Source organism: Exophiala spinifera (assembly GCF_000836115.1).
Source record: "Exophiala spinifera strain CBS 89968 unplaced genomic scaffold supercont1.2, whole genome shotgun sequence".
NCBI classification, from domain to species: Eukaryota; Fungi; Ascomycota; class Eurotiomycetes; order Chaetothyriales; family Herpotrichiellaceae; genus Exophiala; species Exophiala spinifera.
The window spans coordinates 2,513,678-2,541,650 of record NW_015622514.1 but is presented as its reverse complement, the minus strand read 5'-3'; the positions used below and the strand labels follow the sequence as shown (position 1 = coordinate 2,541,650).

Genomic DNA, 27,973 nt, shown 5'->3' with positions numbered 1-27,973 from the left:
CAGCCACTTCTTACCTCCACACATCGCAGTTGAAAGTGGTTTGTCGTTGCTTTGACATCGAACATGTCAACCTGTGGCCGGACTTTCCGTACCGACTCGTGGAAGGAGCGTGTCACGAAAGACTGCTTTTTATGCTGGCACATCCATCCCCCCCGCTTGTTCTGATCACACAGCCATATTCAGCTACCAATGGTCAGTGTTGGACTTCGTTGGACTTCTTTGGACTCACAAGTCTAGGCTCCCGGAACCCAATCATTTCTCTACTGACTGTGTTTCCTGGCCTCCGCCGATGTAGCACCATTTGCCCAGGAGATCCCGCCCGTTGACGCCGGGGAACAAGCCCTGCAGATTGCGATCAATGTCACACTGACTATCAACTTCGGCCTACCATCATGTCTTGGAAGCTCGCTGAATTACGATGGCGTCATGATGTCGGCTTGCAAGAATCTGGTTGGGAGCGCCACAATGGCAAATCGCTCGAATCTCTCGACTCGCAGGCGGCCGAGGCTATATCAAAGAGACCTGAACGCCAACGCTCGCATACCACCCCATGGAGCCAGCTGGGCGGCGAAGGTCTTCAGAAAGCATGTGATGGTCAATTGTCGCTATCATTGTCGCCCGAGCCGACCGAGAGGGTACAGTCATATCCGGAAACACTAGGCCTTTGCCGAGATCCTCCTGTCACGTCCAGAACTCCGCTACTGACTCCTCCCCAGCTGCTTCTATCGACCGTCGTTTCGGCAGAAAGGATGTGTGACGAGAGTTGCCACCCTCGGTCCGGCTCCAGTCCAGAAGCTCCTAGGCATTCGCTTTGCCAAACAAAAATCGAAGAATATCCTCCTCAGATCGATAAATTTCAGGGTGATTCCTGTCCACCAAGAGGCCCAACTGCTGAAAGCAGGTCAACTTCGGGCATGGGTGACGGTGGAGGAAGAACATCCTCACACTCCAGTGATGTTTACCCAGAAACGCGTGCTGCTGACCATTCACTCAATTCGTCACACCAACGCGGTTCGGCCGACACCTCATCCATCATCGTCAATGACCACGAGACTCTACTGCCACAGGTCCAAAATTTGGAGGTGAGCATCGTCAGTTTCCGAGTGGACAAGAGCTGATTTACAAGTTACAGTCGTACATATTCGACAATCACCGTCTTGATATTTCCAAGATCTCTGCATCACGAAGCTTCGGTCTTCACCTCGACATCTCTCCCTCTGAGAACGAGCAAGGCCCTACTGTGACCTCAAGCGTCGATTCCAGCGAATATACCTCGTTTCCAGCATGTTTCCGCCGGCCATCTAGTGAGTCGAGGCACCACTCCGACTCTTGCTTACTGGAAAAGTACATATGTGAAGATTCAGAAATTTCGTCGAGCTGCCATTCTCAAACAATGCGCACCTTGTACCCAGACCTGCGTTCCGCACATGCTCAGATTCAAGGACACAGGGTAGCAAGTCAAAGCCAGACCACATCGAGTGCACTCGAACCTCGCTTCCCATTCAGTCGATCAAACTCCTCCTCAGATGACGATGATGATTTCACAAAAGTGTGGCCGTTTCCTGATGCTAACATACCTTTACGTGACCTGACATGTCACCGCGTCAAATCCGCGCTCGGTGTTCTTCATGTGGGTGATCAGGACCACCTGGAATCAAGCGCCATACTCGAAACTGTGGCAGATAATACCACCCGTAAGCTTCATGGTCGCCTCTCCTATACTGTTGATGACATTATTTCCCATTATGTCGATCCTGCCACAGGGTTTTTGAAGCGTTGTGGCTCAGGCACGAACGAGTTTTACCCGACTACCCTAGGTCTTTCGAGACCAGCTCAGGCCGAGCAAGGAAATGCAAAGACTGTTGAAATAACCCGCACAACCATGGGTGAGTTGGTGGACGATCCTGTATCTGGCCCTCCTGACGGAGAAAACCCAGGATCCGTCTTGAATCTTTCTGCACGACTGGAGGCGCAGGAAGTGGACGACTATGAGTGGGAGACGTTGCCTGAAAGTAGTAGGAGTGGGTTTTTGAACCCTTCTGGAATACGATTCCGCCTGGCGAAAAAGGATACTGGAGATGCTGCTCGGACGAGTACAATAAGCAGAAAGAGCCCTGCGACACCATGGGATCCTTTGCCAAACAAGCATCGACAACTGAGAGGTCACCCTGGTTTGAACCGTAAAAGGCTTTTCCGAACTGATCAGTCTCATATATTTTCAGACCAGTCAGGTGGTGCTAATCGGGGTGCATCTGCTGGACACACCGGTATACGAAAAGTTCGGAGAAAGAGCCGTCCTGAGCCTGCAGAGAGCAGCATGAGGAGACTTCAACCGCTCCAGGTCTTGAATCTGGCGCCTACTCCCAACGACAGTCTTGCAAGTTCACAAGTAACCGTACAAGCTTCATCGGAAGACTTCACTCCTCTTCCCAGTGCGCCGAATTTTTCTCCCCCTCGATCAGCTCTTCTATACTCGAAAGCCATCGACCGGGCTCTCCCGTCCAGCTCTTTGTTGCCGAAACATTCAAAAGGGCACTCTTGGTCAACTATACCACTTTCTAGCGGCATGAATATTTCTACCAATGGTGGACCGGTGCCACATGGGGATAGAATTGTCTCAGACACCATTTCTTGTACTGCCGGTTTAAATCACAGGTCGACCAGCCGAAAATCCTCGCGGTTGATCGTCTCAGAACGAGATCGACCGACTATCAGCGGACTAATTGATCTGATTGCGGATGCTATCGATACAAACGAGGCAAGTGAGGGCTCGGGTCGGCCGATTGGTCATGTTAAGATAGAAACACTTGAACAACACGTTCACTCCAGCTTCGATGGCAATGCTCCCCCGCACGACTCGTTTGTTCGAGATATTGACTGTGTGAATGATGTGGATGCTTCCCATTTCATCAGAGACAGCCAGCGACTTCGCAGCAGCCACTTTCCAAAAGGCAATAACGCGAACTCCGGTCTCAAGCGCCCGGAGATCAGAAAAGCGGGCAGTAGCCTTGCGGATTGTTCTTCTGGTACTCTTCAACCGTTGCATAGCGATAAAAGAAATTGTCATGCCTTCCTTGGCTCTCCACCCAACGCCGAAGACACCTTGCGATCCACGAACTTGTCTAACGCAACCAAGAACACTTACGCTTCATCCTCACTCGCCAACTATACCTTTTCGTCTCGATTTACCGATATCATCCCTTCGAGCTCGGAGTCGTCCGCTGAACTCAAGGCCCATGGCCCATTTCGAGATGTCTTAATAGATATGGAGCACTGTCCGACCTTTCCATTGACGCCTGCTCAACTGTCAATAACAAGGCTAAACGGCGTCAACAGGATTCCATTCGAGCGAATACAACTCATCGAGCGCGGCGTGTGGCTAGAGAAGGCTTGGTGCTTTGTCCACGGACGCGCAGAATTTAGTCATACATTGGCTATCAAGAAGATGGCGCCCATCGTGTCTTTGGACGCCGTTGAGGCTCAACGAGACGCTGGTCGGTTTCTTTTGCTGACTCTGGTGGTTACATATATGGTGGGAGGTTTTGTTCTGGCCCACGACATGGGTAAAGAGGGCAGCTTGTCTAGTTCGACCATGGCTGTACTGACCGGTGGTGTTGTGTCTCGTATACACTCGAGAGACGTTCGATGGGCTCAAGCTATCGAGAAAGCAGGTCTGTTTGTTGTGTTCTGCGTGATGGTTGGTTGTGTGGGTGTTTTGGTTTGGGCTTTCACATGACTGGTACAGGTTCCCCTAGCCCGATCAACGGGGTTAGAAAACATTTGGCGTCCGGTCTTGTTTGGATGGCATGCGATAGCTACTCTATCTGACACTTGTGGCAATTGCTCAATGTCGTGAGGAAGGCGCTTCTTTAAGGATATGGATAATGGTGATCATGAGGAATCACTATGCATAAAGGGGCATACGATGGTTGTGCACTATATATTCAAGTAGGGGCTTTGCCATCAGTACCTACCTAGTGTACATGGTATGGAACTATCCTAACAAGCATCGGATAACATGGGTCTTTTAGTCTCCATCCACGACGTACCCTAGAGCCTGGCCGACCTTTACTTTCTGGTCTCGCTCAATGGCCCATCTAAAGCCGCCTTTCAGGTCGCCTCCCACCGCTCCCCCTTCATTGAGACTCGACTTGCGGTGTCCAGCAGGGGCCTCGAAAACGAGCACAATGCTGGACCCGAGCTTGAACCCTCCCATCTCTTCGCCACGGCGTAATGCGTGACCGCCGAGAATCTTGCTCGCCTTCTCGTACGTGGCCTCACTGAAGCCGCTGTAGGGTTCGCCCCGGGCGGCGGCAGCGGCCGCCTGCCTGTCGGATTCAGTGTCGGTGGTCAGACTGTTTGTACGCAGTTCCTTGTCGAAGTTGATGACGATGGAGCCGACGTTGGTGGCGCCCACGGGCGTGTAGCTGAAGAAGCCGTGCTTCCAGCGGCCCAGGAGGACGACGCGCTCGTTGAGCGTGAAGAGTCCCGGCAGCATACGCTGGACGTAGGGACTGACCGAGTACAGCTCTCCGGCGAAGTGGCGTCGCGCCGAGCAGACCCAGGACACGGGGCTGTGGAAGCGGTGGTAGTCGCCGGGCGCGAGATAGACAACAACGTAGTACAGCTTCTTGTTCGTCGAGGGCGACGAGAACGGCGACCACCATGGTGAAGTCGTGGCCAGGTCCGCGGACACGGCTGCCTCGGAGGACGGGAGGGATTTGGTGGACGCGTCTTGCGTCTTGGCCCCGTCGCCGTCGGGCGAAGAGCGCGAGGAGCCGGAGAGGAGAGACGGGAGAGTGTAGGATATACCGTTGACGTTCGCAAACTCTTCGTCTGCGCGGATGGATTTGGATTCGAGGTCCGGGTCGTCCTCGGGGGTCGACTGGTCCTTGGTGGAGGGGTTCGCAAAGATGGCCGAGGGATGTTGAGGGTTGGGTGTCGTGGGTGCGATCTGGCCTAGGAGCGCGTCGACACTGTACGTCATCCCTTTGACTTGTTCGACCTCGCCGTTCTCGATGGTCCCGAACTGGAGCACCTTGGCGTCTGCTGGCGAGAGGACGGCATTGGGGTTTGGGTCCAAGGGCCGCACCCCTGGCTTGAGTTCCCGGTAGAAGAAGGAGGCCAGGTTCGGGTAGGCGTGCAGATCGGGCTCGGCGATCTCGTCGAAGTTGACCCCAAAAATCCTGCCGTAGAGCTTGAACCCCGGCACGCGCAGGTAGTAGGGGATCGTGAGCTCGTTGAAGCGGCCCCAGACTCGGGATATGGCCTTCAGTGGTAGTGTAGACATGATGGAGACTTGCCAGCCACCCCCCGTCGGGTAGATCCTTTGTCGCTTCGGGGGACGTTTGCCGTCGGTCTCGCCAGATCCCTCTGACGCACCGCCTTCACGGTTGCGGATGCGTATGAGTTGGAAGAGGCCGAGGAAGCCTATGCCTAGCCCTATAGGAATGGGCTTCCACTCGGTCCGGGTTGAGCGCCATGCCTTGCCTAGCCGCGAGGAGAAGGACTCCTCGTCGCTCTTTTGTCTGTTTTCCCTGCACCGACGGGGTGTGTGGCCGAAGCTACGTCGTGGCTGAACGCGCAATTGCACACGATACGGAGACGGACGACTCGAGGGCAGCGGCTCAGATAAGGGCCGCACGAGAGTTGAGGAGATGACCGAGGGCGACCGGCGGTAGAGGCAGGCTCTGCCCACATTGCTGGCGGTAACGGTGGCCATGGCGTTGTTGGTCAGGACGCCATGGACAGACTGATGGAAGCGAGTTGAGGAGGATGATCTGGTGCAGCGAGAAGTCGCCCCGTGTTGTGTTGCGATGAAAGGTGGTGATTGAGCACTCGGTGTGTGCACCAGCAGAGGTGGTGGTTGGTGTTTTAGAAAAAGCTGCACAATGACGACGCTGTGAAGTCACTTTCACTAGAGTCTCTAGGCCGTTACCTTAATCAACTTAGGCACTTGTCCTTAGGCGATGATTGGCGGTAGCTTTGTGCCTATAACTGTTATATTATAGGCGCATCTTCAACGGGAATCTTTAGCGGGAGCCTAAACACGCAGCCTTTTGCGGAGAGACAAACACCAGCACCATCTGCAACCCAGCAGATCTCACCACGCTGGCGACAACATCCCACCTACAGGTACCTACCCAGGTCCTCTTTGCCTTGGCTGAGTCTACCATGAGCCTTCCCAAGGGTAACTCGCATCATCCTCACCATGGATGATTCTAGCGACTCCGGCTCTCCTGTGAGCGAGCACCCACCTGCTTCTCTGTATGAGCAGTCTCCTCCGCAATCCTCCCAACAACCAATTCTCCTTCCGTCCACCCTACAGCCTCGCCTGCCGACCGTGACAGAAGAGGAAGACTCCCCTCATATCGAAACGTCTCTTCCAGCGAGCGAAGAGTCTCCTCCTCCACCAAGCCAGCAACCTTCTCCTCCCATCTCGGATGAACCGCCAACCGTCACTGTACCCCCCGATCATGTGAATCTCCGTGTCGTGTACTTGGTCACCGGCAATCCGCGACCACCGCATTCGCTGGGAGTCTTACCTGTGAGCACAACCGTATCAGCGCTGAGGGAGCAAATACAATCCGAACTACCAGAACACCCCTCTCCTGAACGTCAACGCCTCATCTACCAAGGGAGGCCACTCCTGCGCGGCGATGCTACCTTGCGTGAGATATTTAGAATTCAAGTCAGTACGAGGTTTTCTACAGGTGTTCTTGATGCTAATGGTGAATTCATAGGCTGGAAGTACTCCTGGCCCTCTCCCGCACACGCTACATATTGTCATCCAACCTCAGACAGATGCGGTCCCCACCGTCGCTGTGTCCAACCCAGCCGAACCGTTGAATCAGCGCACCGCCCAGCGAACGGGTCCCATGCCGGTCGGTGGTCAACTCGCTCTAGAGAGGGTACAAGCACACTTGGCTGCCATTCAGCAACATTTCGAGACAAATAGAGCAGACCTGCATAATGTGCAGCCGAGCGTTGCCACGCAACACCATACCATGGCCGTACATGTTGATGGACCTGTCCATGTACCGGTAATAAACCCAGGAGGCATCCTTCCACCTCTTCCAGGTGCGATCCCGGCACAGATTGCTCAGTTCCGACAGCCTGCATTTAGAGGGCATCAGACCGGACCCGACGCATGGACAGTCACCGCAAATACCACTGCGAATGTCAACAACATACCCCAGCAAACTCTTCCAGCCTTTCGCAGAGTTGTGATGCCAAATGGTCAACAACGCACAGAGGTAAGGAACCCCACGACAACGCAAGCGTCTCGAGATCCACCCGGAGTATCTGGTCCAGCGAGATCAACACAACCTCCAACAATACAGCAGGCGGCACCGTCCAATCCTCCCGAAGCGAATGCAACTCAGCTTCAAGCAGGTTCGATTCACCTACCTAACCTTATTGGCCACCTTCCACAGCCGTTCAATCAGACTAGAAGCTCCATACGTCGGAATCTGCCTCCAAATGGAACAGCCTGGCTGTTGATGACGTCGACAGGTCCCCGAGGGTTCTTGTTTGCCCCTGGCTTTGGCTTTTTCAGTTCGTATCGGGACCCATCTGAAATGCCAGCCGTGAATGCCCAAGCGACACAGTCTGAAAGCACTGCTCAAACCGAGGGCGTGATGCAGCAACAGCCTCTTGGAGAGATGGGTGCTGCTAATGCTGACATCGACGGCGCCATCATCAGACCGGCTCAAGGACCGGCTCAAGGACCGGCTCAAGGAGGAGCTCCTCAACCCCAGGTTGCGCAAGCTGTGCGGAATGCAGAGGATAACGACCTCTTTGCCTTTCTGATTCAACGTGGCTGGTTGCTCCTGCGACTCTATCTTTTCATGTTCGTGTTTTCCGAGCCAGGAACGTGGAAAAGATGGGCCATGATGCTCATCGCCGTTGTTGTCTGCCTCCAGCCGCGAAATGGACCTTTTGTTCGTGCAATGCGAGCTGCACGTCAACACCTGGATAACTTGATAGGTCCCCAGGCTCCACAACCTCAACCCGATGCTGCAGCACCGAGGCAGGCACGTCCCGCAGACCCTACAAACCAGGGCCCTTCACGGCCAGCAAATATCCGTGGAGCCGTGCAGATGACCCCGGAAGAAGCTGCCGCTCGACTGCTGCGTGAGAGGGCAGAGCGCAATCGTGGATTCTGGCGGGAGAGCCTCCACCGAGTCGAACAAAGTATAGCACTTTTCCTGGCGAGTCTAATACCCGGCGTCGGAGAACGACATATCATGGCTAGAGAGGAAGCGAGGCGACAGGCGCAGCGCGATGAAGAGGAGCGAAGACGGACGGAGGAGGAGGCATCAGCAGCAGCAGGGCATCGGGCAGAAGAAACTACTGAAAGTGCCCAGACTAGTGAAGCTGTGGCCGAGACAGGCCTGGGTGCACAAACAGAAGCGAAGGTGGACAGGCCTGAAGGATCAAGCTCGTCAAGTTCCATCCAGGTTCGTGATGCAGGGGCAGAAGACGGCGAACTCAGGAACAGGATGACTTGATCGTCACCACGCTTCTTGGATACCGGGGAAATATTCGCACCAAGCGCTGCGATTTTTGGCAGTCAGTCATGAGAGAGCCGCCAAATTGAAAGCACAGGTCTTGCTGGAGAGATCTAGACATGCACGGTGGCCGTGTAGGACTGCGCAAGATTTGCCCTCGTGTATGATATTGATAGACATGAGAAAGCGGACGTGGGAGAAAGGGACCCTGTTCCCAGTTCTCAACGAGTTTCGGGTCTTTTGCAAATTTAGCAGGCTGTACTTGGGGATGCGCCAAAAACAAGTCTAAAATTGTCTACATCGTCTGTATCTAGATTAAAGACTCGGCCCGTCTCGCATTCCTTCTTCCTACATTGAGATTTCATCTCATGGTCATCCTATTGTACAGCGTTGAAAGACCTGTATAGCATTTAGATTCCGCAGCCACGCTCATCAAGTGGCTCTCACTGATACCACTCCGTCTCAGTAGACATGCCTGGTCCCGGAACGGGAGTCATCCCGTCACCGTCGTCGTCGTCGTCGTTCGTTTCACCGTCGTCGGCATCATCTCATCATGATCGTCATCGTAATCAGCATTGGTGGCACGTGTACACATAAAAACAATTCACACCCCCACTTTTGTCAGCCGAGTTGTGACCTAAGTGTGGCGACATTCTGTCTTTCTGTTCTGTGTCGTGTCGTGTCATGTCGTGTCGTGTAGAGAACGAGAGAGAGAGAGGAGATCACGACAACTGCCCTGACAAGGTACTCGTAACTCGCCTCGTCCCTCGTGACGAAGTGTTGTTGTTGTTATTGTTGTTGTTGTTGTTGTTGCTGTTTTTGCTGACTTTGTTCTTCCCCTTGTCACTGGCGCCGTTACCCCGTCCTCCAGGGCTTCGCGGTTCCAGAGGGTGATTCCTCTCCCACTCCTCGTCGGCGCGGAACGCCTGCACGGCCAGGTCGAGATCGTGGTCGGCGCCCTTGAGGTAGAGGGTGGCGACGGCGTAGTCGGCGCACTTCGTCGCGACCATCCACCTGCGCAGCTTCGTCTTGCGGGCCTCCTCCTCGGCGTCCGGCGGGGTCGAGAGCGGCGGCCCGGCGTAGTGGCTGCGCGGGATCAGCACCCATTTCCGCGCCGCGAGCAGCGGGTCCGAGTACAGGTTGTTGTGCCGCCGGAGGACGGCCACGGGGACGTTGTACGCCAGGGAGAGGGACTGGAGAGTGTCGTCGACCCCGACGTGGTGGATCGTGTCGTCTGTGTCGTCGTCCCCGGTGGGTGGCGACTTGGTCGTGCTCGTACTCGCACTCGTGGTTGTCGTTGCGGTGGAGGAGGAGGAGGAGGCTTCACGGCCTTGTCGGAGGTGCGAGTGTGAGGGGAGCGTGGCTTCGTCGTATGATGGCGGCGGCGGCGATGGTGGTGGTGGTGGCGAGTCTCTTGATACGCGAGGTGTGGGTGCGTTCGTCGATGTCGGTTTCCTCGAGTACGAGGGCGGGAGCCGGAGTCCCTCTTTCGGTAGGGCCGACGGCCCAGACGAGATCTGGCAGAACGGACAGTAGTTTTGGAATCGAGGGTTCTTGGTCTGGCACAGCGCGCAGATTTCGCGGGAGCAGCACGAGAGGCGGCGATTGTACAATAGCGGTTTCTCCGAGTCGCGGTCGTAGGGAACTTTGGCGTCGGCGAGGAGTGTTGCACAGGTGCAGCACGCTTCGAGGGACATTGTGAGAGTCGAAAACGATGGAGAGCGATAGGCGTGGGCGAGGGTATAGATGCCCGAGCGAGCGACAGGCAGTAGGTATCGATATCTTGGTGGGTTGTATGTGTGAGTAGATATGAGTGAGAGTGACGAGTCGAAGTCGGCGTCGACGAGGCTGAGGCAACGAGGCTGAGAGCAGATGATGTCATTAAGTACTCAATACTCAAGACGGCGGCGAAGAAGTTCAAGCTGGGTACTTTTTTCATCGACTTCTTATGGAGTACGGACTACATGGTACCTAATTAACTGGGATCCTCTCCAAGTCCAAGTCTAATGAAACGGGGACGAGTCTATCCCTATTCAGTGGTTTCAGTGGTATCCGTTGGACATGCTTCCATCTGCCACCCCCCTTACTGTTACCCTGTATCGAATTCTTCCACACTCCTGCTCAGGAAGGCGACTCGTCGCAGTCCCATTGGCGGATTCGACATACCTCTGATCTCCACGAGGCAATATAACCACGACGTCTCTCCAAGGCGCAATAAAGACGTTGTCAGCACCTGCGAAAACATCCACAACTACCTTCTCCTCCGTCGAGCTGTATGCTATCGTGAACGCCGAGATGTTCGGTTTCAACGATAGACCGTCATCTTCGTACCACGTCGTCGAGAAGACTCTTCCGTGTGAATTCTTCTTGGGCGGAAAAATCTCAATGCCGCGATAGTCGTCCTCAGGTAGTGCCTTCGACTCTGGACTCTTGTCGCCAGGAATACGGGTCTGTACACTTTTGCCAACCGGGATCGCACCTCCGACCTTTGCAAGGAGAGGTATACTTTCCTTCCACGGTGAAGATATGTTCACCCACTGACCCGAAGCAAAGTACTCGTAAGGGGCGTTAAGATTGACAAACCCGTGGTCGAAGTCGCTCGCTTTACGGGGCAGGTATACTCTTGCCTTGTCAACTCCTGGCTCATATACACCACCGACCAGTAACGTGTCACCGAACCAATACTGTTCTTCCCCGGCTTTGAGCTTTTTGGTCCAGACTTCCGGGTCTGCCTCGTATCCCCAGCCGATCCATCTCTGCGGGGGGCTGGCAGTCAAGTGGCTCTCCAGTCCGAGCGAGTAGATGTACGGCATGATCTCATATCGTCTCTTGATTGCCTGGCGAATTTGAGGTGTGATTTCGGGATACATCCAGGGTTCGATGACCTCACCTGCCTGATTGTCCTGGGGCGAAGTTTTGAAACAATTGATTGCAAAGCGAATCTGGTGACATCCAAGTTGAACCCAGCGAAGGAGAAGCTCGGGTGAAGGCTGCGGACCTTCAAATCCCCCGATGTCGTGCCCGTAGCAGTGCATCAGACTCACCCCGGCATTCAGAGATATTGCGTTTGCGGCGCGCATGCTCTCCCAGCTCGTCATGTTGTCGCCACTCCATGAACTAGCAGCGTATCTCAGAGTGCCTATGCTGGCACTTCGAGTCAGAACGAAAGGGCGAATGGCCGGCTCAGCACGTAACAGTCCTTCGTAAGATGCTTTCGCCATGAGTTCAGTGTGCAAAGCGCGCCCGTACAGACCGACTTTGTTATCCACTCCAGCCGTTGACGACGGAAGAATGTTCTTCTCGAGGGCCAGTTGCCAATCGTCGTGAGGTAGAGTATATTCGTTGTTATCGTTCCACATGGCGTCTATACCTTGCTCTTTCAGTTTCTGTACGCCACGGGCCCACCACTCGTACGCCACCGAAGACGTAAAGTCGACATGGCTGCCGAGCCCGCTTTCACCACCTCCTGCACTCCACAGGCGCATTTCAGCTGTTGATTTCGTTCTGTGATCTGTGAACAGACCTTTGTTCTCAGAGAGCAATCCATAGTCGGGATGGCTTGTCAAGATGAACGGTTTAATGTTGGTCAGTAGCCTGATCCCCAAACCGTGATACTTTTTGATCCAGGCTTCCGGATCAGGAAAACGATGTCGGTTCCATGTGAATACGTTACGTACTTTAGGTTCTGTCTCGGCGATGGAGTATCCGCTGCTCATCTGATGTGCGGAACAAGGGATATCGTGCTCTTCCAGTTTCTTTGCAAAGTCCAGCAGTTGCTCGTGTGCCGGAGGTTCATCACCCATGGTGTATTTGTATCCACCGGAGAGATAGCCATACGCCCACCGTGGTGCAAGCAGTGGGTACCCGATTAATTCGGCATAGGACCGCACGACGTCCTTGAGCGTCCTGCCAACCAGAATGTATTGTTCGAGGCCGCCATAGTCTTGCCGATAGACCTTGAAGTGGCCCCACAAACCGTCGATTTCGGACCCTACACTCCAGGAGCCTCGTGAGTGAGAGGTCGATACTAGCGCGACACATCCGTGGGAAGTTGCTTTGATGAGAAGTGGCATGTGTTTGTATAGTGGATCCGTGTGGTATGCATCGTAACCAAAGCTGTCTGTTGCGGAGATTTGAAAGTATCGAGCTGTAAGATCCATTGGGCTGGACTTTTCGCCCAATCCAACATGCATGGCCGTGCGATCGTGTGCAGTATAGTGGGCGATACCAGGACCATCGAATGCATAGGACCGGAAGGCCAGATCCTCATGGAGCGGCGTTTGGGAGTCTACCCATCGGACCGAGACGACAGGGGCGTGTGTCCATGTCAAGGTAGCTTGAATGTTGTTGATCACAAATCCTGCAGAATGGCTTGATATGGGAACGGCAGTAACTTTGGCATCAGCGAGTTTGATTTCTGGTAATGTGATGCTTGGATATGGCGGAAGGGGATGTGTCGACGACGTAAACGTGGTGCGGAAGATATCTGGGCGGACAGCCTCGAAAGTAAAGTCTATGGCCATACCATCATTGTCTGATTGAAGATGAAGTGACGTTGGATTCTTCACTTTGTCTGGGGTCACTACCCGGTAGGCATTGGGAATAGTTTCCAGCTGTGGCATTGTGTCCAAGGTTGGGGGAGCAACTATGACAAAATGAGAGGTTCAAGCTGGTGATGGATGAGCCTTGCACGCTCGTCAGAAGGACCTGCCAACTGGTGTTTAAATGTTCCAAGGGGATATACCAAGCTGAAACTTAGTCTCTCCAGATATTGGATTAGATAGAGGCTCTCAAGAGATTTGAGCAAATGAAATACTGACATGCAAACACGCCCAAGTGAAAGGAATGGCCGGGATATTTCTGTCCAGATGAATCAGAGTCAGACTCCGAGTGGTACCCAAACATGACTTACCGATCCCAGTTGCCTCGATGGTCACCAACCGTCGGCATGAAAGAGCGAGGAGTATCGGTCCGTTTGCAGTATGGAGTATCGATGGTGGTCGGATTTCGGCTTCCAAGTGCGATCCTGGACGCTCAAAGCCAATGAGTGACTTCAAACGCCGCGTAGCTCTCGCAGTTGTCAACCGAAAGCCGATGAAGGCCTCCACTCCACCACCGCACGACCCCAGAGTCTCTTCCCCATGGAACCATCACCCGCAACTCCTCAGGAGATCATCCATCAAGGGAGACGACAAGCCGATGCCGTTCCCGGCCATGGGTTCCGATGCTGGGCAGGTCGCTTGTGACCTACAATTCCAAGTATTTATTTATCGTGGAGCGTATCCCGCTCAACTGTCACCACTCGATTAAAAGCTCAGTTCCTACAACTGGCAGAAGCATCGTGAGGTTAAAATAAAAATTCCATCATGGAAGATCAGACCGTCAAAGCACCTACAGATCATGTCGAATCAAAGAGCGAATCGGCAGCCGTCAACAGTCGCCAGGACAAGGCGAACATGGTCTTGGGTGATTCGGGGCAGCGTATCGCCCTGACCCCCGAGAACAATTCGCGAGTTCTGAGGCGGATCGATCTGTTTGTCCTACCAGTCGTCCTGGGAATATACTTTCTTCAAGCGCTAGACAAGGCTACGCTCGCGTACGGCTCAGTCTTTGGACTGGTGGAGGACGCGCACCTCCATGGTCATCAGTATTCGTGGCTGGGCTCGGTGGTTTATCTCGCTCAACTGGTGGCACAGCCCATTATCGCATATATGCTTGTCAAGCTGCCGTTGGGAAAGTTTCTGGCTATCATCGTTTTGCTCTGGGGTATCGCACTATCCGCCATGCCGGCAGCACACAACTTTGGCGGGTTGTTAGTATGTCGTCTGTTTCTGGGGATATTCGAGGCTGGTGTCGGTGAGTTATGTACGTCCACAGTCCTCCGGGGTATTCGCTAATTTCATTGCAGCGCCTGCGTTTATTGCTTTGACCCAAATGTGGTGGCGTCGACGTGAGCAACCGGTCAGGTTGGGTGCGTGGTACGCCATGAACGGCATCACAAACATCTTTGGATCGCTCTTGACCTATGGCATCGGTCATATTGACTCGCCTCATCTCAAGCCGTACCAGGTACGTAACCTCTTCCTGTGGACGACGGTAGCTAAACGAGCGCACAGATCATTTTCTTGTTCTTCGGGCTGATCACGATAGCATACTCGGCCGTTGTTTGGTTCTTCCTTCCGGATTCGCCTGTTTCGGCCCGGTTCTTGCACGGGGAGGATAGGTTGGTAGCGATTGAAAGGTAGGGAGAGGACTTGATCAGTGTTCATGCCGCTAACTGGTGTAGATTGCGGGCGAACAACCAGGGTGTCGAGGGCAATGAATGGAAGTGGTCTCATGTCAAAGAGGCCGCTATGGACCTCAAGACCTGGCTGTGGGCAGCAATGATGTTCTCAATCTCGTAAGTACGCGAGACCTGTCACCTTCGGATGATTGCTCAAATTGGCCAGCGTTCCAAGTGGCGGAGTGTCGACCTTTGGCCCCCTGATCATCAAGAACTTCGGCTTCAATAGGTTCCAAACCATCCTTCTCAACATGCCATTCGGAGCAGTTCAGTTAATCGCTACTATGGGTGGTGCCTGGGTTGCAACCAAGATCAAGTGGAAGTCTCCAGTCTTAGCCTTCCTCAGTCTGCCGCCTATTGCTGGATGCGTCATGTTGCTTCATTTGCCGCGAGGTCCGTCAGAAAAAGGACCGCTCCTCGTAGCATATTATCTGGTGAGTCGGGTTCTTTGCGTAGATGACCTGGGGATTTGCTAACAGGAGCAGATATCAGTATATCCTGGCATTAGTAAGTACCAGAGGAGCAGGCTTTGTTCTGAGCTCTCAGCTAATGCAGTCAGCACCTCTTATATACTCCTGGAGCGCCGGAAATACCGCAGGAGAAACGAAAAAGAAGACAGTTACCGGCTTGCTCTTTGTCTTCCAGTGTGCTGGAAACGTGCTAGGACCAAATTTGTATACGACCGGGGAAGCACCTCTTTATCATCGAGGACTTTTGTCCAAGTGCGTGACTCGCCTCTCCCTGCCCACCCTGGAAACGCTTTGCTGATATGGAGTAGTCTCGCCCTGTTTGTCGTTTTGATCGGCTTGTACGCAGTGCAGGTCGTGTACCTCATGATGCTGAACAAGAAGCATGCCCAAAAACGCGAAAGCCTAGGGAAGAAAGCAAGGATAGTGGACAAGTCAATGAAGAGAATCAAGGCTGAAACTGCGCCTTCGGGTGAAGATGCCGAGGATGAGGGATACGGGCAACATGCCTTTGATGACAAGACCGACTGGGAGAACGAAGACTTTATTTTCGTGTACTGAGATAGGCCTGGATGCGTCGCGGTAGCCGTACGCGGGGGTTAAAAGTGACATGAGTTGAATCCTTGTATACCTACCCGAGCCACAAAGAATCAATTACAGTTTAAAACCGCGACGAGGACACACACTTACCTGTAACTTACCTGGGATAAGTCAGTGCCACAGCGCAGCCATAAATGAATCTAGTCAGGGCCGCAGCTGACGAAGTACGTACACAGGTGGTGTTGTCCCTGTTGCAGACCCTAAGATGCCTAACTAACTAGTTAACTTAAGTTAGAACGCCCCCGGAGAAATCCCCAGGCCACAACCCCAGTGGGTTTACTAGGCGGGCTCACTAGGCTGGGCTCCCCGGATGCCCCTCGGCGCCAAAACCCCGAGCACCCCATACCTTGTGTCGTACTTTCTCATCCCAAGCTTTGAAATCTGTGGCGTGCTTCTTCGCATCAACAACCATCCTCACTATGACGGCCAGGATCGCCTCTGATGATGGCAGATGAGACTTCAACGAACAATGTCGTCAAAACAGGGAAGAAAAGAATCCCGGTAGGTCCACAAGTGGCGAGCAAGCTCAGTACCCCAAGTTTTGTCGATGGGATTATCTAGTTTGACATTTTTCATAGAAAGCCTGTGGCTCCTGTCGCAGTTCAAAGGTGCGATGCAGTGGGCAGCATCCTTGCTCTCGGTGAGAGTCTCTCGTCCTCCTCAAAGGCACCCTAAGACTGATGTTTGGAAGCTGTCAACAATTGAAAAAGGTCTGCGTCTTTGCCACGCGGCCTCGAGATCCCAATGAACTGTGAGACCGTGCCCTCGCACTACTTGTATTTCGTGACTGAGGCGTTCTTGGATGGGCTAACGATGAATCAAGAAAGATCGAAAGTCTTCAGCACGAGGTTCTGCTGTTGAAACAAAGGTTCGACAATCAGCAGAACGAGTCTCACACGCTCCCCAGGCCGTCCGCTGCACCCGTCAGTGATGGTTCCCCTTCGAACTCCCTTGACTTCAGAACAACTGCTTCGGGTCAGAGTCCGACTCTGCAACAAAATCTACCTTCTCTATCACGCAAGCGCACACGAAGTCAATTCGAGGTCGAGGACGGCTGCGTCCCGAACTTCGTTGCCAAAGGTCTTGTCAGCACAGAACAAGCCGAACTCTTCTTCGAAGCCTTCTTCCAAGGCTGCGACCGCTTTGTAACTATCTTTGATCCTCTTCATGACTCGTTCCAGTCAATTACTGCTAGGAGTTCCTTTCTGCTCGATGCTATAATAACAGTCGGCTCTTCCGTGGTGGATGACACAAACCCGTCATTGTCCACTGTGCTCCATTTCCAACTCAAGAAGATGGTGAACCTTGTCATCATCAATCAAGAGCATGCCTGCTTGGAGACAGTCCAGGCCCTCTTGATAATAGCCTGCTATTCCGCAGAGCGTTCGTTAATCCTGGCCTTCGCGACCAGGATGGCGGTCGACATAGGCTTGCCAGATGCATACGAAGAGCTGACCAGGAGACTGGTAAATACAGACACGGCAGATATCTCGGATGATTCGACCCTGGATGATGCAGCGCTCATGCGACGAGCTAGAGCCTGGTTCCAATTGATGGTGCTAGAACAGATTCTTCGCGTCGACGCGGGAAATATTCGGGCATTTCAGCTCCGAGGCAAAGCACGACGATGTCGCATACTCTTGAATCAGCCTTTTTCGACCGTTCTGGATCTCCGGCTCCTTTCCCAGGTGGAATTGAATGCACTCCGTGCCAAGTACCATGAATCTTTGTCGATGTGTAGCAAAGGTGACACGGACGAGGTAATGTCAACAGTTCGAGATGCCCAGATCGACATCGATATATGGTTTGATGACTGGCAGAGCATCATGAAGCGCGTGCCGGTCAAAGAGACTCCTGTCCTTCTCCTCAACTTGGAAATTCAGCAGTATTGGGCGAAGGTCGTGGTGCTATGTCGAGCGATCCGGGTCTTGGGTATCGAAAACATTAGCGAAATGTCGGACAGTCAAAGACATCTGTTGTCTACCGCGAAGGTTTCACTCAAGAAACATTTGCGTGTTATCCTCGATCAACCGCAGAATTATCTAGCTCATTTTCGCTATGCGATGGACTTTGTATGGGCCAAGGCAGCATATTGTTTCTTGTTGCTGCTGAAACTGGCGCGGTTATTACCAGAAGACGACGCTGCTTTCAACCTTCAGCTCCTGAACGATGGCTACGCCCTGCTGAGTCAGCTCAACAAAGCTGGAGGCGGGTCATCCAGCGGTGGTGGGAGAAGCCAAACCAGCAGAATGTACCTGCAAGTACTCCAGACGAGTGTCCAGAAGTTCGCCCGAGCAGTCCAGGAAGATCCAATGAACGCGCAAACTCTTCCCATAGAACAATCATCAATGGCCACGACTGACAGTGCGTCGCCCTTCAATTTCTTCTGGAGCGGAAGCAGCTATAATACACAACAGGAGATCGACTCATTCGTTCCAGAACAATTTGTGTTCGAGTGGGACTTTCCAGGCCTGACACTCTTCTCTTCTTCGGGGGTGGGAGACAGCTTCCTAGAGGAGTTCCTTCTGGGTCCCAACGTTGACACGGATTCTTGGTTCCTAGGCGCGCCTGGATAGTTGCCACCTGTGCTTGTTGCCATCACAGACCAGGCAGAGCGAAGTGCCAATGAGGGTCCACTTTCCTAGATATTGTCTCCAAGAGCTTGGTGGCGCGACCCTTGAAATACCATTTGGACTCAATGGGCTTCAGAAGTATCGCATAATGTGCAAGCAAGATCAGCGCAGCTGGATGCGAGTCACGAAGCAGCCTGGTGAATGTCATCGATATGCGCATTGGCCATACCCTCAGTGCATCCCACGTCGTGTAATTCTCGGGGTCGGACTGTGAGCATGCGAAGGCCATGGCTAGCTCCGCTGCCGCTTCTCGGTATGCCTCACGGACCTCATGTGGCCATGCATGTTCACCAACAGAAGCATCCATGATTGCATGCATGTCCTCCAGATACACCGCTTGTTCGGGAGTTCGTGTCTCAAAAGGTTTATCCCAGGCTTTGGCCAGAGTCCCACAAGGCCCGGATTCTACCTTGTCCCATTGGTCGCAAAGCGTGATGCAGCCGTTGCGAATAAAGTACAGCCAGGTCGGGACGGCATCAGTATCATTATCAGAGGCAAGAAACAACTCGTCCTGTTGCTCCGAGGCAAAGCTGTAAGGGATGAGAAGACTTGAGAAGGCGAGGATTGCGTGGCAGTTACCGTCTGTAGGTCTCGCTATGGCTTCTCGAAACTGCGGCATAGCTTTGCTCTGATACTCACCGGCCTTGATTAAGTACTCATTTCGCGTACCTGGGTTCAGGTATGCCAGATGGAGACAGGTGAATGCCAGGAGACCATGAAGCAGGAATTCATGTTCGTGAGCAATCTGGAAGATGACGTCCCTCCACAGCTTCTCATCAACGGGAGTTCCATCCGCTATCGTCTTGAAAGTAGACCTCTGGTAGTGTCGGAGAAGTGTGAGGGGATCTTGAACTGGACTCCGTGATTGGCAGCTGGTGGATGTCGGTACTGGCCTAAACAGGGTGTGTGATTGCACCGACCGCAGTGGTAGGATCGAATGCGAAGCTCTGGTTTTGAGTAAAGAAGATGTGCTCGATCCCGTGAAGTATGAGAGCTTGTTCCCGCGAAAGAACGTCTGTACAGGGACCCGACGGAAGGCTTGTTGTTCAGACTTGTGTGTATTCGTGAAATGGTTCTTCAGACGTTTCTCGCTTGTGCAGAGGTAGTTGCAGCCCGAGCTGGTGCATTGAAGCCCGTCCAATACTGGCAGTTGTGGAACTGGAAATTCCTCCACGGTCGGAGGTACAACTTGGTTGGGAGGGCAAATGTCAAGCCCGGCCACGAAGTCAAGGTATGGCTTGCGGTCGGACGGGCTCATGGAATGCATTTCCTTCAAGTGCCATGCAATTCCCGGTCGGGGCACCGCATAATTGCAAACTGTACAGATGACGACGCGATACCGCCGAGAATGATACAGCAGCTCGGCCGGCGGAGAGCCGCGGGCAGGTTGCTTGCGAGCCATCATCGTCACCGGTGGTCTTGACGTTCCTGGTTGTAAGGCATGCGTGAATACGGCGATAGACCATCAGTTTGTTGAGACAATGAAAGGGCAGGGGAATGGAAAAAGCCTCGTGTGTGCCTGAGCGACGCCTTGAATTGTCTATCGGTGCAGCCGGCATTAAGGAGTAACTAAATCCACGACCCCCGCTTGCCTTGATGCGGTTAGACTGTAAAGTGCCGTTCCCAATCGCAGTGCGCCGTTCATCGAGGTGCCACTGTCGCATCTTATCTTCGACTTAGTATCGAGAGCATGTTGCTCATGTACATTGACCCAACACACCAGGAAGACCGTGGGACGGCGGACTTAGCCCTTGCCCGTCAGGGTGAGTGAGGGCTGCCAACAGGGATATAAAGCTCTTGTTCGCAGCCCGGCAATGGAATACTATCATCATCTTCTTTTCCAAGTCCTCGAACATCGCACAGCAACATGTCGCCATTCTCAAAATCGGTTCTCATCACTGGTGGGACAACAGGTCTCGGCTTCCACGCAGCCACAGAGATTGCCAGGCGCTATCCCAATTATCAGGTTGTGATCGCCGCACGGAAGGACGCCGACAAGAGTGCCGATGCCATAAATACCAAACTCGGTCAGGACAATGTACGATTCATGCCTCTTGATCTCGCCGATCTCAAGAACATCCGCGCCTTCGTCAAGAGTTGGGAGGAGAAGAGATACCCTCCTGTCGCCCACCTGCTATTGAACGCAGCCCTCCAATTTCCAGACGACGTCAAGTATACCGCGGATGGCGTCGAGGCTACCTTTGGGATCACCGTCGTGGGCCACGCATTGTTGTTCCATCTGCTACAACCTCACCTTTCAGCCGACGCCCGCATTGTGGTGACTTCGAGTGGCACCCATGACCCAGAACAACGAAGTGGTCTTCCTGACGCGAGATATGACACTGCTGAAAGGCTTGCCCATCCCGCTGGTGCCTCTCTCAAGTATGAAGGTCGACAACGCTATGCGACAGCCAAGTTGTGTAACATCCTGTGGACATATGCCTTGCATCGACGCATACTGGCTCTCAACAAGAAGTGGACCGTCGTGGCTTTCGATCCTGGGCTCATGCCCGGAACAGGCCTGGCCAGAGAAGCGGGGCCACTTCTTCGCTTCGCATGGTCCTACGTCTTGCCGAGGGCAGTTCCGATTCTGCGCCGTGTCTATCACCACAACATCCATCGGCCTCAGGAGTCAGGATCCAATCTAGCATGGGTCGCAACTGCTGAGAGGGGGACCAGTGGTGTGTACTACGAGATTAGGAAGCCCATCAAGTCCAGCGTCGACAGCTACAAGGAAGAAAAGCAGGACGATCTTTGGAACTGGATGGTAGGATTTCTCGCCGCAACCGACGAAGAAAGGCAGGAGTTCAACACTCTATCTGTTGGAAGTCGCGGTGCTTAGTGTCTCAGCCTTCGCACGCTGCACGAAAACAGTCACAGTCAGAAGTGGTTTTTAAAACGACTACAGCGCCATCCATGGTCACCGGAGGGAGGATGCTTTTCGATAATAATTGTAGTAATATATTTGATTGCCTGAGTGTTGTTTCCAACTCCTAACTCGTCTTGCGGACTGCTGCTGCGTTATTGCATTGCCTATTAGTTAGTTAGTGACCCTGGGGTAAAAGCTAAAACGCACCCATTCCGATATAGTTAGCGCGTGCTCTGGCACGGCTCAGGCACCCCTAATTTTCTATCCACGCCTAATCCTACCTATTGTTGGTAGGGTTTTACTTGTAGTGTCGAGGTAACCATAGCATCACAATCACTGTAATTAATAAGTACCTGGTACTCACAGACTTTACACAGATTTAGGGCTTCACTACAAGCTCAACGATGAAACGAATGAGAGATGTCTCCTCATAAGCACTAGTACTGTATGGAAATAATCTATTCTCTCTGATTAACGAGTTGAGAGACGGTGAAATTTGCCAGGGAAGAAGTAGGAGATGTAAAGCCCATAATGCACCCTAAGCCCGCGGAGTCCCAGGTGATGATGCCTAATTTTAGGGGCCAATTGTAGGTGTCGAGGCCCTATCATTATAGGTGTTCCTTACCTAAAAGAGGGAAGATTATTCTCCATTGGGAAGGCATCCCGAATAGATGCGCGATGGCCATCCATGGCTGCGTTTTTTTAGCCTTTACCTGACCCTGGCCTCGCTCCTCACGAAATTGTCGAAGGAAAGCACTCTCGTGTACGTATCTGTTTCAGCGATCCAGACAGACTCTGCCATGTTCCCGGCAATTCCAAGCCCTGGGAGACCACCGACGTTCAGAATGATGATTGCAGCTGTCCAACTGAGACTCAATGGTTGGTGGTGCATTATAATGCATGCACCGTAGTTTAAGCCCGAAGCAGCATCCCCAGAAGCTGCAATCTCGAATCAGGCCCATTGTGGGAATGAAAGGAGCGCCACCTGTTTGAAAGCGCATATCCGGCATCTTCAAGTACGGGATTAGAACCCTCCTTCGCATTGTCACCTCTGACACGGAACGAGACGGCAGAATGTCTGAAAGCTGGGAGCATCACACTTCCCTTGCTATCGACCTTCCGACTCGGGGAAGGGGACAAGGCGCCCCAGAATCGACCAAGTTGATTGTGGGTCTGGTAGTCGTCGAAAGGGTCTGGAGCTGTCCTCGCGGCTTACGTGCTGTGAGCTCCTACGAATATTGTGCCGTCGGTTGGTTGGCTTCGAGAAATTCACCTTGGCCGCACGCTGCTCATCATCATCATCATATTTTGGTTACACTCGGCAGAGGGAGGCCATTGATCGCCTCGGATCGTTTTGTCAGCACAACTCGGACTGCCACGCGCCGCCCATCGCCCTTACTGGCTTGGCCTCGGACTCCCTACAGCGGTCTTGCTTAACCTCAGCCAGGGGGGTTCAGGAATGGGCCAACCATGCCGCCAGGATTATGTGCCCAAGGAAGCATGATCATGCCCTGTGCTGCCCGGCGTCTGGTCCTCGTCGGTTTCACTGGTGAGGAAGTGCGCTTAGTGGATACTGCCTGCACGGTCCCTGTATGCACGAGGGTAAGCCTTACGAGCACCGTCACCAACGCTAAGCAGTAGCTCATGTCTCTCTAGACAGAAATCGTCGAGCCGAGTCCTGGGGATATCTGAGGCAGCATCGCCCGTCAGTACGACCTTTTCTCTGCGACGCGCTCACGCTTCTGAAGAGGCAACCAGACGCGGCTGTGCCTCCATACGAAATCCGAGGCATGCATATCCCTGCCGCATTCTCTCCTGCCTGAGGTTAGATCAGCTGCGGTTACGTTAACTTAAGACGCGATACCGAAGCGGGCTCGAAGTCTTCAGATTCCAAACGTTCTAGACGGTGTTGGCTGGATCAATCAGGAGTTGTTCGCTTTCCTCTCTTTACTCAAGACAATCCGAGAACCTGTGACCAGTTGATCTAGCATTAGTTATCTTGATTACAAGGAATTCCGATCACATGCTGGAAAATGCTGGGAAAGGGGCACGACGATGGCAACCATGACATCCACCACGTTACTCTTCCTGCCTTATGACCAAAAGAAGTCTTTCAGCCATGACAGTGTCCAATCTCGCCAGCAACACACTGCACTGGAATATCACAGAAAACGAAAATTATCTAAAAGCCAGTCGCGACCTTCTGTCAGCCGCAATGCGGGTACGCCTCACACGAATGATTCGGCCACCACACCGCAGTCCTTGGTTTATTCTCCTGGAACATCGGCGTCAGAAGATTCCGAGACTGATGTTAGAGGGCTCTCACCTCCACGTATCATTGGAAAATGGCGGTTAGACCCATTCGACGCCCTCCGCGACATTCACGTGCCCGAATATGTCCAGGAGATGCTTGATCACGGTAGGGCCTTTCAAGATATGTGTTGAAGTCATGTGTCTGACGTTGCTAACGTACCCTATAGCCATAAGGCATCAATGGGTTCTCTACGGCCCTTCGCGAAAAGAGATCCAGCGCACACAAGCTGACATCATGAGCGCTGCGATGAGAAGCCCCGTCGCATTCTACTCTATCGTCTTTGCTGGGACTTGTCATCGAGCATGGCTCGCAGGCCCTAACTCTGGCTCCAACCGGAAGAGCATCATGTTGCGCATGTCGTACAAGGCCGAAGCCCTGGCTAGCTTGAGGAAAGAACTTGCAGCGAACCAGGGGCCAATATCCGAGGACCTTTTGCTGTCAATCAATCTGCTTGGAGTGCATGACAGTGGCGACCGGATCGTAGCGCCACAAAATCCAATGGAACCACCTCTGCACCTACATCGAGACAATGAATTCTATTCCAGTATGCGATGGCAACCCAAGCACCTGGAGATGGTGTACAAGATGGTCCAACAACTAGGAGGTCTGGGGGCATTGAAGACCCAGGGTCTGGCGGAAGCCCTTGAATCGTAAGTCCATCTCATGGCCATGAAACAAGAGCTGACGACCTGATAGTACCGCTCTCAACGACGCTCTTCTGACACTGGAAACCCCTAAAATCGACCTCCTCAACTCCACACAGTATTCTATCGCACATTGTGAAGCAAGGTGGGATCGACAAGGCAGACAGCTCTATGAAGTCATGAGCCAGAGAAAGCTGGCGCTTCTTGACGGCGTTGAGGGCAGAGAGGTCATGCACGACATTCTCGACAATATGCGCAAACTCGTCGTCACCTACGAATGTTTCCGCAGAGACAACACAAACGGCCCAGATCTGTTGCATATAATTGCAGCACGGCGCTCTATCCAGCACAATCTCCTCTGTCCGCCCGTTTCAAGTGACTGCCGCTACCTGGTGTGCCGCTATGCCATACTGATATTTCTGGTCGAAACGGTCTACCCCAAACCACGACACGTGGGCATTCATCGAAAGCTCGCCGAGAAACTCATGCTTGCCCTTGATGAAAGTTCAATCTTGGGCTACTGGGACCAACAGCCCGAAGCCTTCGCATGGGCAGGTATCCTGGGCGGCGCTGCGGCTTCCGATACTCCCTTGTATTCCTGGTACGTGGCTCAGGTGAGCAGTACAGGCTGTAGCATTAGTCCGGGTGACTGGCCCTCTGTACGCCAAAGTGTTGCCTCGTTCCTGGTGCCAAGCGCGGAGCACGAAAGTCGATGCTGCCGCTTCTGGCATGATGCATGCGAATTCCGGGCGATGCGAAATTCCGCCTCGAATTGAAGTTTGGGTCAAATGAGCTCTGCTCCGTCGCCAGACATTTTACCTGGAACTTTCTCTGGAAACAGGACAGATCAGAAGACATCGCCAAATGATAATGACCTCAAGCCGCGAATCTAAGCATTCGACGACGGCCTTGTGCTACCCATCGTCGTGTTGGAGATAAGTCCAGATGGTGCAGTTAGATTGGTTCTCGAACGATCGTAGTTAAACATCGAGCCAGAATCGAGATGCAAGAGAAGCGATAAGGCCCGCTATGCGACACCCTGGAAGAGCGATTCCAAATGACGGTGATAAGGCTTTGATAGGTGCGGATGGGACTCGAATCCCCCCCAGACCTGGTGGACACTGTCCAAAGGGCCCACCAGCCTGGGTTTCCTGGGCTGCCAGTCCCTCCTTGGATTTAAGTCTTTGGGGGCCGATTTGCTTTCCCGGCTAATGATTGCCCTGGCTAGAGTGAGCCACCCTTTCCACTTTGTACCGGTCGATTCTTCGACGCCTGACTGGTAACCAGCCTGTGCACCGGGCTAAACAGTGAGCCAAGTGAGTCCTGACCACAGGAGGCTAATCGCCTGCATAAGGCACGATACTAAATGATTTACGAGTTGTTGCGGCGAAGATCACGGAGCTTTCACGACACTGATTCATCTTCAACTCCATTTCAACGATTCAGTCGTCTTCCCAGTCTGTCAGGCATCCCATTGTACCATACTCTCAACGCCTCGTGCTCTATGGCGGCGGAGAGGTAAGATGGAGACGGGTCGTCGCGTATCTTCGGGTAAGCCCCGCCAGAAGGTGTGGAAGCCCAAGGTCAAGACCGGCTGTATTACTTGCAGGTGCGAGATCACCCCAAATCACTGCGCTGTCGATTTGACTCAAGAGGAACCCTCGCTCACATACCCATTCTCTCTGCTATAGGGCCCGCCGGATCAAGTGCGACGAAGGCAAGCCGTCGTGTGCGCGGTGTTTGTCGTCAGGCCGGAAATGCGGCGGCTACCACCAGCACAACCACACGCTGCCAGAGCTCGGGACGTCCTGGGAGCGACACTCATGGCAGCACTCGTGGACGCCATTGGTGATGGCAACAGCAGCGGAACATGCACCGCTTACGAAAGAGGTTCACCATTACCTGACATATCCCCGCCTGCTGGTCTTTGACAGCAAGGTCGAGGGACAGTCGTTTGATTTTTTCCGGTCGTACTCGGTCCCGGAGCTGACGGCCTTGTTCCGGGTCGACGAGGAGTTCTGGCACCTCTCGGTGCTTCAGCTGTCGATGACCCAGCCCGCGGTGCGCTACGCCGTGACCGGGCTCGGGGCGCTGCACCAAAAGTTTTCGAACGGGCGCGACACGGCGATCCCAGACGACAGCACGGATTCCCAGATCCAGTTCGCGCTGCGACAGTGCAACCGCGCCATCCACGCGCTCTCGGACACTTCTACCTCTCAGGAACCGGTGCACAAGGTGGCGACTCTAATAACATGCATCCTGTTCACGTGCTACGCCACGCTGCAGGGCCACCAAACGCAGAGCATCATGCACTTCCGGAACGGCATGAAGTTGTTTTGTAATCTAGAGCGGACGAGGGAGACAGCGACCGCTTCGAAGACGCACTATGACGAGCTGTACAACGCTTTTGTCTTGGCCTTGACTACGCTCGAGATCCAGGCTCGGTCGCTGATGTGCGACGAGAACCTACCCGCGTTCATCACGCAGTCGAATGCGAGATTGGCACCTTGGCCGTTGCGCTCGGATAGCAAGTTGAGCTTCAAGACTCTGGCCGATGCCCGGTGCTACTTTGACTTGTTACTCAGCGACCTTCAGTGCTTCCTCGTCGAATGTGACGGTCGGGACGAATGGACTCGAGCAGGTGTGCGGCCGCGACAATCCACCACGGACCAATTTGACCTTCTTGTCCGACGGCAGGACATGGGAAAATCGCCTTTGAGTCGTTACAGGATGAACAGCGCACACGTTACGACGATCGCGATCGAAAAACAATACTGGTCATCCAACTTCACAACTGCATCATGGACATGTACCTGTCGATCTTTCGACTGTCTTCGGTCCATGGAGACCTGGTATGGGACCTCTACGAGACGAGTTTTAGGACAGTGGTCGACATTAGTCGCCAACTGTTGGATTGCGACGGCGAAGATCAGCATCATCTTTCCACAATGTTGTGGACGCCCGGAAAAAGTACACGTTCGCGGCAAAGTGGTGCAACAAAAACATCAACAACAACAAAACACGGCGCTAAAAGGGAGGTCGAACAAATCCCTGACGCCGCCTCGATCGTGGGGGGAAGTGTCAACCAGGCCCGACCGGTCTTTACCTTCAGTCAAGGGGTGGCAGGTCCGCTTTACACTGTCGCGTCGAAATGTCGCGACCCCAGACTGCGTCGAGAGGCCGTGGTTCTCCTCCTCCGACACCCGCGACGAGAGGGGCTGTGGGACACGTTTGCGGCGGGGAGGGTAAGCTGGGAGATTATGAATTTAGAAGAAGAGCTCGCACGAGAATTCCACAGAGAGACAGACCCTCGATTCGACGGGGTCAAGGTTGCCGCCGATGTTCCCGTCTCCTGTAGGGTTAGGGAGGTCGAGTTTCTGATGGCTGGTCCACGCACGGCCACGTTGAGGTTCAAGACCGGCGCAGAGAGCGAGCGAGGGGAGCAGGGAAAACACCTAAAGAAGATGTCGTGGTGACACCGTGATTGATAGAGTCGGTGCCCAGCCCTCTGTCTCTGGATAGTCTAGCAGAAGAACAGCTACAAGTAATCCCGACCTAGACAGGCGACATGTAGTCCTGATATGGTGACATAAAGCCCTCCAAAAGCGGCGGCATTGACTGCCGATTTTGGCGGGACATTTCTGTGCCCC

The 27,973-nt window shown here is 53.5% G+C and overlaps 10 protein-coding genes across 10 annotated transcripts; 6 read left to right on the top strand and 4 right to left on the bottom strand.

Moving 5' to 3' along the window:
* Positions 1-392: 392 nt before the first annotated feature.
* Positions 393-3,736, top strand: PV08_03227 (uncharacterized protein; the record flags this gene model as incomplete). Its single annotated transcript, XM_016377584.1, has 2 exons — positions 393-1,082; positions 1,133-3,736. The coding sequence occupies 2 exons, from the start codon at positions 393-395 to the stop codon at positions 3,734-3,736; spliced, it is 3,294 nt and encodes a 1,097-aa protein (XP_016239154.1).
* Positions 3,737-4,027: 291 nt separating this feature from the next.
* On the bottom strand, positions 4,028-5,722 carry PV08_03226 (phosphatidylserine decarboxylase; the record flags this gene model as incomplete). Its single annotated transcript, XM_016377583.1, has 1 exon — positions 4,028-5,722. One exon carries the CDS (start codon positions 5,720-5,722, stop codon positions 4,028-4,030), a length of 1,695 nt encoding a protein of 564 aa, XP_016239153.1.
* Positions 5,723-6,211: 489 nt separating this feature from the next.
* Positions 6,212-8,513, top strand: PV08_03225 (uncharacterized protein; the record flags this gene model as incomplete). The annotated part of the gene is made up of 2 exons (XM_016377582.1): positions 6,212-6,691; positions 6,744-8,513. 2 exons carry the CDS (start codon positions 6,212-6,214, stop codon positions 8,511-8,513), a joined length of 2,250 nt encoding a protein of 749 aa, XP_016239152.1.
* Positions 8,514-9,235: 722 nt separating this feature from the next.
* On the bottom strand, positions 9,236-10,210 carry PV08_03224 (uncharacterized protein; the record flags this gene model as incomplete). Its single annotated transcript, XM_016377581.1, has 1 exon — positions 9,236-10,210. The coding sequence occupies one exon, from the start codon at positions 10,208-10,210 to the stop codon at positions 9,236-9,238; it is 975 nt and encodes a 324-aa protein (XP_016239151.1).
* Positions 10,211-10,555: 345 nt separating this feature from the next.
* On the bottom strand, positions 10,556-13,135 carry PV08_03223 (uncharacterized protein; the record flags this gene model as incomplete). The annotated part of the gene is made up of 1 exon (XM_016377580.1): positions 10,556-13,135. The coding sequence occupies one exon, from the start codon at positions 13,133-13,135 to the stop codon at positions 10,556-10,558; it is 2,580 nt and encodes an 859-aa protein (XP_016239150.1).
* Positions 13,136-13,879: 744 nt separating this feature from the next.
* Positions 13,880-15,824, top strand: PV08_03222 (uncharacterized protein; the record flags this gene model as incomplete). Its single annotated transcript, XM_016377579.1, has 8 exons — positions 13,880-14,369; positions 14,422-14,582; positions 14,630-14,754; positions 14,800-14,913; positions 14,963-15,230; positions 15,282-15,303; positions 15,356-15,518; positions 15,575-15,824. The coding sequence occupies 8 exons, from the start codon at positions 13,880-13,882 to the stop codon at positions 15,822-15,824; spliced, it is 1,593 nt and encodes a 530-aa protein (XP_016239149.1).
* A 508-nt stretch (positions 15,825-16,332) lies between these two features.
* PV08_03221 (uncharacterized protein) lies at positions 16,333-18,439 on the top strand (the record flags this gene model as incomplete). The annotated part of the gene is made up of 2 exons (XM_016377578.1): positions 16,333-16,364; positions 16,687-18,439. 2 exons carry the CDS (start codon positions 16,333-16,335, stop codon positions 18,437-18,439), a joined length of 1,785 nt encoding a protein of 594 aa, XP_016239148.1.
* Positions 18,440-18,461: 22 nt separating this feature from the next.
* Positions 18,462-19,898, bottom strand: PV08_03220 (uncharacterized protein; the record flags this gene model as incomplete). Its single annotated transcript, XM_016377577.1, has 1 exon — positions 18,462-19,898. One exon carries the CDS (start codon positions 19,896-19,898, stop codon positions 18,462-18,464), a length of 1,437 nt encoding a protein of 478 aa, XP_016239147.1.
* A 465-nt stretch (positions 19,899-20,363) lies between these two features.
* PV08_03219 (uncharacterized protein) lies at positions 20,364-21,338 on the top strand (the record flags this gene model as incomplete). Its single annotated transcript, XM_016377576.1, has 1 exon — positions 20,364-21,338. The coding sequence occupies one exon, from the start codon at positions 20,364-20,366 to the stop codon at positions 21,336-21,338; it is 975 nt and encodes a 324-aa protein (XP_016239146.1).
* A 2,091-nt stretch (positions 21,339-23,429) lies between these two features.
* On the top strand, positions 23,430-27,799 carry PV08_03218 (uncharacterized protein; the record flags this gene model as incomplete). The annotated part of the gene is made up of 5 exons (XM_016377575.1): positions 23,430-23,784; positions 23,846-24,329; positions 24,376-24,924; positions 26,015-26,964; positions 27,021-27,799. 5 exons carry the CDS (start codon positions 23,430-23,432, stop codon positions 27,797-27,799), a joined length of 3,117 nt encoding a protein of 1,038 aa, XP_016239145.1.
* Positions 27,800-27,973: the final 174 nt, after the last annotated feature.